Consider the following 14,175-nt stretch of genomic DNA (forward strand, 5'->3'; position numbering starts at 1 on the left):
TTAATAATGGTAAGTGGACAATGTTTAGAAACGAGAGGATCAAATGGTTGATAAAGTACCTGAAGGGTTCTGGCAAGCTCAAAAATCCTCTCGATCTCGGCTTGAACCTCCGCCAAACAACTGCTCCTGCTCGTAGATCGTTCCATGATCGCTCGTTTTGATGGATTGTTCAGCAACGATCTCTTTGCCAGTGAAATGTCTGCCATTACCCTAGTGATAATTATTCTGAAATTGTAGAAACAAATATTTAGCCAAAAGTGCAAAGAATGGAATACTTCCTCGTGCAAATAGTATAATATTCAAATAATATCGATTTACAAAACATCCTTCGTTTCTTGTCGTATAACATGATAAAGTATTATATAAACATACATATTTAAATAACATTGGCTCACAAAATATTCTTACTTTGTTGTCATATTGAATGATAAGGTATTATATAAACCTTACAAAGAGTAGCTATTAATTATATAATACATTTCTTCAATATTAGAATTTTATTCTTACGAATATGCCAAGTATAAATTAATTTAAATTCATCTTACGTATAGCGTACCGTTATTAGTAAAATAACTTGCTACGAATTCAATAATTTTTAGTAATAGTAATGAAAAGAGCAATCACAGAAAAAGTATGAGTGACAGAAAAAATCTATTTGCAGATTCGAATTCAGCATGCACATGTACATAAAAGTTACGGAAAATATGCAAATAGATGTTCAATAAACATTTCTGTGACAAAATCTGTATAAACCAACATGACTAAATAATTGCTCTTCGACTAAGAGCTTCAACTTTAAAGAAAACTTCGCGTACCTGCCTCGGAACCGATGTTTCAAATAATCAAACAACGCCTTTTGCATCATGTCCGTCACCTGATAACCTTTCAACGATGGACCGACCAGGACGACAGGCCTCATAGATGGTACAACGTCGTACGGCGTGGTTGTTTCCTGAAAGCGAGACGAACGAATGAGTCTAGACCGACTAAGAAGATGTCCTACACGCCAGGATCAGCCCCAAGATAGTCTCTCACTTACGTAGGACTTCGTGCGCACGGAATGCAACATTGAAAACATTGAAAACAGTTAATGGCCACGTCGACTGGAGACAGTATACGACCTACCCTCCTGCGCGGCCAAAGTCCTTCTCACGGTAATATCGCCATCTCATCGACCATCTTTCTTCAGCATTCCAAAGGCACTTTGGCCAAGCAGAGTCTGTTTTCTTTCTTTTTTTTTTTTTTTTTTCTTTTGTAAACTACTGATCAACCTAAGCTATCAACGATCTTCTACGCACTAAATCTGTTCTCGTTAGAAGCCATCATTCTACCGTGTTTTCGGCGAACCATTTTCAGCAAATGGACCACGTGGTTTCATCAAGATCAGGGCATCTTCGACGAGATCGTCCTCGTCATGGTAAAATGGTCCGCTAAGATCGAATAATTGTTATTTGATTATCGATCGATGCTAGAAATTGCTACTCACATCGACACACTGACGTATTATATATGTGTGCTTAAAAAAGGAAAGAGTACAGGAAAAGGAACATTTGACACAGTTCACAGAGCAGTCAGCCGAGAAATAGTGGATTTAGACTTTAGAATAATTGCTTCTTGTTGGAGTAATAAATTGGTGGAAATTGAAAGTGGGAATTATCGGATAAACTCTCGGTTTGGAGAGTTACGAGTCTGAATGCTCGATGCGCGTCCTCTGTCCTTCCTCACTTTCTTCTTCTTCTTTGATTCGACAGATATACACGATGCACAGAGACAGCAGGTATCCCAGTATCATACACACAATCGCATACTCACAGAAATAAATCTGCTAGTCCTCGCGTGGCCCACGATATTTTCTAGCACCGACAGATAAATTTAGACACGTAAGCCTCGTCCACGTCACCGGTTTTATCGAACGCGAATCTTTGCCAAACCGACGAAAAATTTTGATTGGACCTATCTAATATCCCATAGAGCTTATCTTCGTCCGTAAGAGTTGATAAGATACTCCGTGAATATCTATGGGATCCTTTTTGAACGTCTATAAAGTTTTACGCCTTCTTCGGCATCTATAGAACCCTTTTTGCACAATGGCTGTACGAAGTATTCGTACACATTGTATTTATTACAATTAATTAGATCTAAGTAATATAAAATTTCATATTCATGCGACTACAAAAATGTTGTACTATGGACGTGAAATATAGGATTTGCTGAAAAATATTTCATTGAAATAGAAGGCTATATACAAATATTGCTGTAGCCGCTGTATATTTCTGATTATAAGTATTTTGACACCTGCTGATTTCACGAAAACGTAATAATTAATTTAAGTAATCAAGGAATACTCGATTTGAATTTTGTATTTCTGCAAAGATATCAACTAATATATATAGATAAAAGTTGTTAAATTTGGAAGAGTTATATAAGCGACATAATAAATTATAATAAATATGAGTTGATTCATGTAGTTTTTTTTATTTTGAGGCAAATAAGACGCCGTTTCTTAATGGTTTTGGTAATTTCCTAATGATTTTTCAGATTTACTTAAGTGTCCTAATACTCATAAACAGCGGTGTACGTTTACAGGATTCCTTCTGAACGTTCATAGGATCATCTCAGGTTCATGCAAACGTGGACGAGACTTTTGACTAGAAATATATACTTTCTCGAGCTGTCGACTACAAGACTAGAGACCCAAAGTAGAATCAGGCACGACGTTAGACGAGTGGACACAAAAAGGATCGGAATAGTCATAGACACTGCGATTCGTCGAAATCGTTTACCGGCTTCTTGAAGAAGTTCTTCCGTTTCTCCTTAGCCGGTGGCGTGGTCAACGTTGCCTTACCGCCGCGGACGCTGTCGCTGTCGTCACCTGTCAAGAAAAGAAATTGGATCGAATTAATCATGGAAATCGATCCTTCCTATGCATCGTGCATCGACGGATGTCCCTCTTTCTCTCAAAGGAAAACTAGAGTGAGAAGCGATCGAATGCAGACTAAGAAACCTAGGGTACTAAATAAATTCGATGCTGTCGAATATGATTGTCTGGAGAGATCGTGGAAGCAACTACTGAAAAGTTCATTTACAGCATAGAATACTAAATATGACGTAAATTGACTGGGTCTGTGCGTGATCGTGAATAGAGTGGCTGTCGGCGAACGGGATCGATTGATTGTATCGTCGAGTCTGAACTATGAGGCGGGTGAACGTGAATACTAATATCAAGCGTGTGATCGTACTCGTGCGTGGGTCATTGATGAAAATCTCGAATTTGTATCTTTTTTACAATATGAAAAGGAGAATTTCTCGATCCGTAGGATCAGTGTTTAGACGAAACATTTAACAGTAGAATTATTAAACTTGTTACAAGTATGGATCTTTTTCAGTTTAAAATTATTAAAAACATGCAGAAACTTTGGAAAAAAATTGATCTTGGATTTTATTCAGAGAGGAACGTGATTATTTTCATTATATCACTTTGATTATAATCATCTATGTACATTTTAGTATACGTTAACCCATTCGAGAGAAAAGTACATTTTCTCACAGGAAATTTTCAAGGATTGACATTTCGAAATTTCTATGATCCTGTTCGAGGATTACGTATCTTTATCTCGAAACCAACGTCACTTCTTAATCTTATATAATACTCTCTGCAATACACGATTTTACTTCTAGTGATTAATAACGATAACACAAATACCTTCATACGACGCATAGGATGCGTCAGCATTTGATTTTACATCAAATAAACACGGCATGTCCAGTGCGTCACCGGTTTCGAATAGGTTAAAGTAAATGATCGGTAGTTCTAGAGTTAAGAAGGCGGTCAAAGTACATGCAGAAATATTTCCAATGACCAACGCAACGTTAGCTGAATTTCCTATGATCTAACTCGCAGAACTCGATCATCGCTAGTCGAGGATTCACTCTCGTAACTAAAATAAAAACGGGCAAAGAAGAATGGTGAGAAGGTAAAGAAAGAAGCCCACGACATATGCGGTGTGGAAAGAAACAAAAGCTACTATAGTGTTTGTATATGTACATATACTTAGGGCCAACTTAGGATTCTTTCTGATTTTTAGTGTTCTTTCGTGTTTTCTTTCTCTCTCGTATATCTTTTCTGTCTCTCTTATTTCATTTTGTATTTTTTGTACGACGAGCCGACGATCTCCCTCTCTTCGGTCTGTGTTTTCATTGTCGAGACATCGATCGGTCGAGAATTGCCGAACTGGTCGGTACACCGTGGTTTTCGGGGCGGAAAGAAAGAAGGACGTGCTAGGATACCTGGTGTAGGTGGTGTGGAACCACGTGAGGGCATACCACTCTCGCCAAGGTTCCCTGAAGACCCTCCACGTGCCGAATAGAGACCCTTTGTACCACGTGCAGCGCTCGCCTGCTGCCTCAGGGCCTCTAATTTCACCGGGGACGGGATGAAGCCAACGTCCGCGTTCTCTTTCACCAGCCTACCTATCCACCAATTGTTGTCGTACTTCTCCTGAAGAGTTTCGTGGACGATCGATTACTTTAGATCGTTAAGAAAACACACAAAAGATAAAGAACGTACCTTGATGTGCAGGAAGTCGCGGACCTCGAAGCTGATAGCCGAGCCATGGACAGGCGAATCATCGTCGACAGATCCATCATAACTCACATTGGTCCGTACTGCAAACGCTACCGCTTTCGTCTGTATAATTTACAAAAACTTTCTATTAAAGCCACTCTATATAATATAACATTAATTACAAGTTATACGTTAACATGTTGGCTACCACATGGTGGTTATTGATGATCACGTTCTTTACTAAATTTTTTATAATGATTAAAAAGGGATAAATCTCGTGGACTAATAAATTTATAACGATGAGAATCTAAAGTATACATATTAGGTCGTCCGAAAAGTTTCTTTCGTTTTATAAGGAAATAATGGATGCACAACATTTTCCGTTATATATTATTTTATCGAATTACGTATAACCCATTTTATCTTATCAAGATAAAGATCACAACATTCAATGGATTAGGTTTCATGTTTCTATAAAGATGCATCGTTGTAAAAGACGTGTCTATAAAAGAAAGACACTTTTCGGACAACCTAATGTAATATTCGCGCGATAGTCAAGATGTTAAAGAGAGCTTAAGAGCCAGATTCTCGTTAGAAAATTTTTCCCGAAGGAATATCAGCGGTAATATTTCGATAAATAAGCTAGTTTTATTGTTTACGATATCGACTTTTTTATTGGGTCGTGTAGCGTAATCCATTATATCGCAACGATACTCGTGCAACAGTAATTTAAGCATAAAGTAAATGCCGATGAGATCACGGATGATCGGTACATTGTCAATGTATCATGTGACACATCGGCAAAGAATAAAACCGTAATACAGTGATAGGGTGCTGTCCGCGTTTGTTACGTCGTTCTACCACTCGAAGGTCGCGGCTATTTAATCAATATTCATTTATTGTTCAGTCGAAGGTGATTCGACTGATGGGCTGTGTATGCTGGCCAACAAAAGAGTTTTCATAATTCAGACACGACCCGCTCTGTTATTACTTGGTCTAAATACTCGCCCTAATTCTGCGAAACTTCGTGCTGGTACCAGGAAATTTATCGTTGAAACGTAGGATTAAGTTACATTCGAATGTTCGTAAATTTATAAGCTCGAAGATTCGAGGATTTGAATGGTCAGAAATTTTTTAATTCGCAAACCAAAAGAGATTTTAAAATTCGGTGGATCACAAGTGTGTTCCATTCATCATACTCTGCGCTATTCAAAGTTGAACACAATTAGGCGATTCTGTACGTACATAGGGAAGAAAGAGAGGAGTGTGACGGAAGCATCTAGACAACCGATCCGATAATTACCAATTCACCGAGTTCGAACGCGTTGCACCGGCTATTAGAAAGGAAGGTACAATTAAAGGCAATAGTATCACGGCTGGCAACGCGATATATTGCATTTGCATCTATCGTCGAAAACAAAGGATCACGAGTCGCTTAATTGGTTTCGCCAAGCGGTCTCCGCGTGCGAAATCTCATTGGTCTGGCGCGCTTATTCATTGACACGCTTTTCATTCCTCGGCGGACAACTTACAGACTTGAACGTGAAGGCGGCGTCAGAGGCAATGACGCTGTTTGGAAGTAGTCGATCGATACCAAACGATTTACGAAAGACCGGTGGAAAAACAAGCCAAACGGGGGTGGAGGAAGGAGAGGTGAAACTGGAACATGCGAAAGATCAATGACTCACCCTGGCTTTTTCAAGTTGATTGAGGGCCTGCCTCTCCTTCTCACGACGCAAGCTCTCTTTCTCCTCGTCCAGCGAGAGATCCGAGCTCGGCTGTGAGTAGTTCGAGTCTGCCGAGCCCTGAAATACAAAATAAACTTGTTTAAATCGCGCCTCCAAGCGAAATCCATTATTACATTCGGATCGTTATCGAATAATTTCGAACCGAGTACAGTAACGACTCTTCCCTGATTTTGTGATAATAATATACTTCGTCTTTTCTCAGAGTTCACAGATTCCAAAAAGTGAATTTTCTCGTTTTATTTCTATACATACAATATGTTATTATTTTTACAAACGGTAATGTAAAACGTATTAATAACGTTGGTCGTTTTTTGATAATTTTAATATACTCTATTTTCTGTCAGGGTTCACAAAGATTCCAGAAAGCGAGTTTCCTTGTTTTGTTTATTTTATACGTACAATATGTTGCTTTGATGAATAGTAGTAAAATGCGCGGTTGGTAAAATAAAAGTTTAAACGAATGAAATTTGGAAAATGGGAGATTTCTACGCTACCAGTTATTATGGTATTTTGTCGGTTCTTGTTTCGCGGAATTTGTCAAACACTGGTAACTACTGCGTCACGACTCTGGCAAGATTTTTCGCGAAGTTCGTGTTCCAAGAACTACAGGGAGCCCGATGTTTTGCCCACGGAAGCCTTGGAGAAGTTCTCAAGGGCTTTGAGAGTCGGGGACCATTAGCTTAAAAAGAGAAGTTCCGTCGGTTCTGAAGCAACCGTAGCCGTCTTTGCAGACCCCACTTCTTTGCAAATATTTTAACGTGCTAGTTTGCAACGGCTTGTTACTTGAATCGGTATAAACGACGAAATTCTTGTTTTGCACAATTTCTAATTTCATATTTGTTTCGATATCTAGTCTCCAATTTACTGTCGTATTTCATAAATTGCTCGTACTTCTGTCATAGAAACGTAACAAAACGCAATTATATACGTTCGACTTGAAAAAATTCAACGTTTGTACAAATAAGTGGATAATACGCGACTAAGTAGAGCGGACCGTACCTGGTCGGACAAGCGTATATTCATTAGGTACGTGTTTATCACGAATTCTTTTCATTTCTAGATTATAAAAAGAATTAAATAAAACGAGACAGTGATCAGTAGACTGTCTAACATACAATGGTATGTAAAAAAGATTTTAATGTATGCTAATGTATATGAGTATCGCTATGTTTCATACTATGCATTGTTTATCACGCTCTATTCTGGGATGTACATTATATTTATGTATTGGTCTTCAATGTCAGTTATAATTCCATTTTGTAAAACTGTGATGTTTCTTCCCCGCACTGTATCTTTTAACTCCCTATGATAATATAATAACATCTTAGTTAAATTTATAAGTGTCAGTACAACACAACGCCAAAAGTACGCGTTACGAAAGTGTTACATATACTTCATGATTAGTTCCGTGTGATTTCTAGAATAATCGCATGGCAATTGGGCAAACAACACCGGAAATTATCCGCGACGAAAGTTAGGATTCTATCTATACGTTAACGCACGCTGCGCAATTGGTTGCGTCAACTCGCGGAACATCCTGCCAAACGTTTCAGGAACAGCTCGTAACGCAACCATGTTGGCGACAATGTGACAAAAAGGGATGTTGGACGGTCAATTAATTGCCCGTACGACGAATTAATTGGATCGATTGCGTCGAACGCGATGGAAGACGTATCGATGTCGAACGTTCTCGAGCATGAAGAGACCTGGAAATTCATCGAAGCGAGAAGACGCAATTTCTAACAATTTTATCGATTCCAAACCGAAGACGACATTGACGTATTGATCCACCTTTCAAAGTCAAAGCTTTTACCTGTCCTGTAATTAGATACTTAATTAAATGCAAAGGGTGCCCAGCGTGTGTCGCATCACTCAGGCAACCGTTCGATTTGCATTTCAGCATGGTGCATTTGGAGGCAATTTCGAATTTCGTTATATAGTATTAGACGGATGAAAGTCGAATTCATTTACAAAATGATTCCCTCCTACTTCCCCTCAGCCTTCCTCACCCTTAAATGGGATCTTTTTTTTGTCGTTCTCTTTCGCTCTTTCTATCGGGACGATGAGTTCATTCGGTCGGGGCTTGTAACCATGCCAACGGCCTTTACTTAATCGTCTCTCTACCTGTTCCCCGTGCGTGACTGTGTAAACTCGTCTATGCGTGCCACCACGACCTTTTTCGACCCTCCGGGGGATCACGAGGACTGGAATGCTCTCGAACAATCGCGTGTGACGAATTTTTAGCCAGAGCATTTTTGTGTCACTGGGTAATACGAATTTCTATATTGGAAGATTAAATTAAGATGATAGGAATTTATGGAAGAAGATAAGGGATGGATATGAGCAAATATCTTGAAATATACTTTCAAGTTTCTATGTTTCTTGTTAACTGAGTCAGTTGACTTCAAGTAGCTTCAGACCACTGTACTAACGTGAATCTGTTATTTTACTCGTCTTAAAACGTCTTGTCGAGTTCTCAGCTACTTCTTGTCATGAAAAGAGCAATAGCTACTAGGTAATGTAATGTTATTTCCTATTACCTTCTTGCCTCTCTAAACTAAGTTGACTGTAAATATACGCCATTCAGACATCCATTTTCATTTAACTTAAATGTATCTGAGCTTGTAGCGGTATTTTTCAAAATAAGGCCATGTCTGCTCCATTTAAGTTCTGCATTAAGTCCGCTGAGTAAGTTCTTGATTACTGTCTTTCTAAAAGCACATTCAGCGTTATAAACGATAGTAGTAAATTATAAATTAAATCTGTTGATTAATTTTCAGACCATTGTCCTTCTAAAAAGATATTGACCATTATGAACGCCCCAAAAAGATGAGAAATTAAGTTTGGGTACCTTAAATCATCCTTCTGAGTGTATGAAGGGCAGATCTGGGTTAAATATCCACTCAAAATCAGATTACTCGAACTTAAATGTCTTCGCGTCAAATAACTTGACTCGTGTGTACACAAACTTCAAGTCGAGTTACCTCAATTGAATTTGAACGAGACCAAAGTGGTAAACGATGGAAGATGGAAATGAAGTAAACGTTAAGTACAGAAGAATGGCGAGGTAACGCAAACAAAGTACTAAAAACTCGACGCGGATAAAAGGAGGATAAAAAGAAGTCTGTGAATAGGACGAAAACAGCGGCTGCAGGAGCAACAGAGCATACTGGAAACGCTCGGTTTCACGCTCAAAATGTAAACCAGATCGATTTAGATTGCAACGTAAAGGATCGAGGCTGTGCAACGATAGCACGCCTGGACGGTTTTATTTCACGCCAGGCTGATTAATGTAAAACTTGTATGACGCATCGCACGCCACGGAAAATCCTTTATAAAATCGAGAAAATGTATGAAGACGCTTCGCAGGCTCCACGCTGCTCCCTTGCAACTAATTTACTTTGTGTAAGGAGGCCGATTCATTGACACCCTTTATGAAACGTGTACGCCGTACGCGTTACAAGTATTATCTTCTTATAACCTTACCTGTGTGCCTGTGTCGTGTATTACAAAAAAAATAACATTAAGGTGAAAGCTAAAAAGAGATCGTTTTTCTTCGGAATATAAACGAGAACGATCACCTTAATTAAATTGAGAGAATATAAATGATGATGTTCGTGGAAGCTTCAATTTAATTCAGTTAATTGCTACAAGTTTCAATATGGATATAATAGTTGAATACCATAAGTGAAATGAATACGATGAGTGACAATTTCCTTGTTTTATAGAAATTCAATATATCGTCAATCAATTCTGCACTAAACCTTTCGTTTGATCTTTAGACTAATTATACGTCTTTTTTATGATCTTGAATACTTAACAAATATTAATAACATTAGTTATACGAAGAACTGATACTATTCCTTTTTTACAAAATATCATCTATTTTCTAAAAATTCATATATCACTTACTCAATTACTCTGTATCCCTTTAAGACGTTAAATAAAAGTTACATAAAATCATCAAAATTCATATCTTTCACCATATGATCATAATAAATCAAAGATAATATCATATCTTTTACCATATGATCGTCAATTATTAATTTGAATTTCTTTCATTCTAATGTTTAAAACCGTATGGAAACAAATGATATCTAGTTGAAAATTAACTGAATAATGGAAGAATATTAAAATTAAAAATCACAAAAACTGATAATTGATAAAACGAAAGTTTGGAAAATATCGATGAAGAATGGAAAAAGAAAATATAAAAGAAGAGTAAAAGAGATGACGAAAGGATCTTCTAAAGTATCTACATAAAATTCCCAATGAGTGTCAACTAATCTCTACCAAATTTTCTTTTACGACCGTAGCAAGACACAATGAAAAGAGACTTGAAAGCACGATTGTCGGTAGTGTACCTGCGTAAATAGCTTGTTGTAGCCAGAATTGTGTTGATTGTATCCGATCATCGCCGGAAGCCAACGCCGTCGTCGCCAGGGCCGTTGTTCGAGTGGCTTTATCCACCTTCGCCGGGCCCTTCGACTCTGTTATGGCCCAGTTTCGTTCTCTGAACCGGCTGTGTGGCACGACGTTGATCCGCTAAGCTCTCGCTTAGCACACGCTACCGCATTGCGTCTTTTTCTCCTCTGCTCTGTTCGTTCTTTCAACCAATGGAACAAACTTAGCAATAGACTCTGCCCCGTTGGTAAAAGTTTAACGTGGGATTTTCGCGGCGTTGCTACGCCATGCTGACCGGCGCGAAGGCCGTGCAGCCAGTGGAACTTCACCTCAGGCGCTCTTCCACGACTTTTTCCGCTTCCGTTTGCAAGCCATCCAAACGCCAGTCGCGTTTCTACTCACAGCTTTCGAGCTTCATCGCACCTCGAATCGCACCTGGTGCTTCGACTTTCGCGTCCATCGCGGATTTCTCCGCGAAACGAGATCGCTTCTCGATGATCCTCTCCTCGTGTTCAGCTTCGAACACGCTGTCGACAAGGAGATTCTTTGTTCAATGTGACAAGCTTCTTGATTTTGACGGATGAACGCAGACACGATACTAATACGATGGTGGTTCGAAATTTCTACGTTTATCAAATTTCGAGGGGAATTGTATTAATTGTATTATTGAATATATTGGAAATTATATTATTGGATATGTTATTTGATCTTCTTGCAATTGTTTAAAATTTCTCTATTGAATATTTCAAATATTATATTCTAGATGGTTTACATTTTCTGGTCTCGCTTTATTTTACTACCTTTATCAAATCTCAAAGGAAACGTTACTGGATTCAAAATTTTAGAATACAGATATTCCCTTATGGTAGTATAAAGTTTAACGTACGATCAAGTGTAGTCTGAATGGGTCAAGTATATTATGTTCCACGTGGTTTGAGTCTTCTAGACCAAGTCTATAACGGATCGAATATTTTGCTCTGTTACTTTCACTAAATCAAAGAGGAGATTATCGGATTCAAAATTTCCAAATATATGTCCTCTTATCGAAATCCTCTAAAATCTAACTAATCCACTTTTACCAGTATGTAATAACATATAACCTCGCTCATCTATATAATCCACTATATACTTCCAAAAAAGAGAAGATAGCGGAACAAAAGCTTCAGAACAAAGTCTATACATCACAGTCTCCTAAATTTTGACAAAAACCCTCGCATAATTCATGATATTTCCTAAGTATCCTTTCTTCCCATTCTCTCTCTCTCTCTCTCTTTCTCTCTAGATACTCTAAGACTTTTTATTCTCCTACATACTATACTTAAAGAACGGTCAAGGAGAGTTACAAGAAAGACCTTTCTCGGATCTAAGCAACCACCACCATAACTCTATTCCTTCTCCTCTAATGGTTTCGCGACGAATCGTCTGGTAGAGATTGACACCGGTTGGTCGGTGCCAGACTGACGGTCGTTTCATCGCTGTCACAAAATATGCTGGTATAATTGCTCTTAAGAGGAGGATCTTAACGAGGGGAGACCGTGAGCTTCGTCTTTGGCTCCGAGACCTCGCCTAACGACTGCTCGTCCGTTAATTACATCGTAGCAATTAAAGTAACGACGGTTGGAGATCGCGTTGTTGTCCGTGGACGTGGATGCCTGCAACATCCTCGACACGGTCGATTTGATCGGTCGCGAAGTCTGGTCACGTAACATGGAAACTACTGGGCCATCTCGTATCATCTATATATACAATGGGGTACGTTTCGAATGATTTTAAAATCAACGAAAACTATGACAGTTGCTGCGAATAGGGTCAAAATACTACAACCAACGAAGATGTCATAACGAACGTGAAAAAGTATTATTCATTGCGTTATTAGTTTAGTTGAATCATTTATTTATTCATTATTTGTAGCAGGAAATATAATTCTTTTAATTATTTTGCTATATAATTTTAATTATTAATGAGCAAAATACTCGCAACCAATTATCCTTGAATACATATATATTATGTATTTTTAAGTATGCTAGAACGAACTGATGCTACAATGAACAAAGTTTTAGAAGGAATTAGTTCATTGTAGCATAGCCCACTGTATATAGCCGAGGTTTATTTCATCGTTTGTTCATGAACGCCTTTAATCGATCCATTTTGATCACATAGTCGAAGTTCAAAACGTTCACCATGGCCCTGTTGCTTGACTGCGGATTTTTATCCATTTACGTGTTATCCCAAGAAAAAATCCGGTAAGTAGATTTTTGTCAATCTTCTCGCTTCAATATTGTTTTATGACTAAAAAATCGTTCTTTGATATGACACAATCAAAGATAAACAAATTTTTGTTAGGATCAAAGATGATACTTTCTAAAAATACTTGTCAGGTTAAAAATGTTTTGTCGTTCAGATCGCGACGATTCAGTCAGATACTAATTAAAATATCGTTGAGATAGATTGAGATAAAAGAAGTAAATTGTACAAATGAATTTTATAAATTATAGGTCAACTGATTATTTAATTTCTATGTAAAATTCTAAAATTGAGCGCTTGAAGTCAATAACCTACGACTCGTCACTCATCGGTTCACTAATATTATTAGTTAATAAATTATCGTGCAAGAGAGTCTTGGTTCGAACTAGATTGAAACATCGTTTAGACGATACGACGCTTATGTAAATCGACGGTGTGCAAAGACCTTGTTACGTGTTTAATAGCTGAGACCGAAGGATCGAGCTGGTAAGGCTTCGATTATGGGTGGTCACGATGAAAGATCGTTAAGAGGATTCCAGACTTATGGTCAAAGAATGGATTATACACGTGATGTTATGGAACAAGGAGCAAATTCCTTCGCGGAATTTCTAAATTTCGGGAAAGCTAAATGAGACGTGAAAATAGAAATTATATTAATATCATAGAAAATGTTTCTCGAGCAACGAACGAAGCAACGTCACGCAATTCCCTCGATCATTCTGGATAATTAATTAGCGAGGTATTCTCTATCTACGTCGTAGGCTTAGAAATCCGTCAGCGGAGGATCGAGGACGTTACGATTTAAAAAAAAAAAAGACTCGACTGTCTGGAATTATCAGAGAGGGAGGGCAATCGATTTCGTTGACCCCTTTGTTACAGTGTACCGTGTCGAGTGCGCTATCCTTTTGTAAACAGTGGACGATTATTCAGCGAGAAGCAACGATTCACGATTATCGAGATAACACCCTCTGTATATCATCGCGCGATTATTACTCGTGGCGTTAAGAAGATTCCGAGGGACACGTCGAAAGAAACCCTCGTTCGCGAATAATGGCAGTGTCCTTTGAAGAATAATAGGATGTCCTTATCTAGCCAAGTGTCCTCTTTGTCTTCCTCCGAACAACGACGCGTAATTTGCTCAAAGAGCGTCGACGATAAGCACCATAAAAAGGAAGGAATAAAAACGAAGAAAAAAAGAAAAGACGCTTGAAAAAC

The 14,175-nt window shown here is 38.3% G+C and overlaps 1 protein-coding gene across 17 annotated transcripts in view; it reads right to left on the minus strand.

The window, feature by feature from the left end:
* The window catches only part of Ca-beta (Calcium channel protein beta subunit), a 93,453-nt gene that overhangs the window by 12,760 nt on the left and 66,518 nt on the right, over nt 1–14,175 (minus strand). For 13 of the 17 annotated variants that reach the window (XR_011174657.1, XM_069124583.1, XM_069124585.1 and 10 more), the window contains 6 exons: nt 6,253–6,369; nt 4,568–4,687; nt 4,288–4,498; nt 2,784–2,872; nt 816–952; nt 60–225 (listed from right to left, as the gene is read on the minus strand). Coding sequence is in view for 16 of the 17 variants with exons in the window: in XM_069124583.1 (XP_068980684.1) it covers nt 60–225; nt 816–952; nt 2,784–2,872; nt 4,288–4,498; nt 4,568–4,687; nt 6,253–6,369 (840 nt within the window). In the remaining variant the exon portion in view is untranslated. Of the gene's footprint in view, nt 1–59; nt 226–815; nt 953–2,783; nt 2,873–4,287; nt 4,499–4,567; nt 4,688–6,252; nt 6,370–10,676; nt 11,244–14,175 lie in introns of all 17 variants that reach the window. The other 4 variants (XM_069124587.1, XM_069124584.1, XM_069124596.1 and 1 more) reach the window with 3 other exon arrangements.

The sequence above is a fragment of the Bombus flavifrons genome, chromosome 12 (genome assembly GCF_040668555.2).
Source record: "Bombus flavifrons isolate JBK064 chromosome 12, iyBomFlav1_principal, whole genome shotgun sequence".
Classification (NCBI taxonomy): domain Eukaryota; kingdom Metazoa; phylum Arthropoda; class Insecta; order Hymenoptera; family Apidae; genus Bombus; species Bombus flavifrons.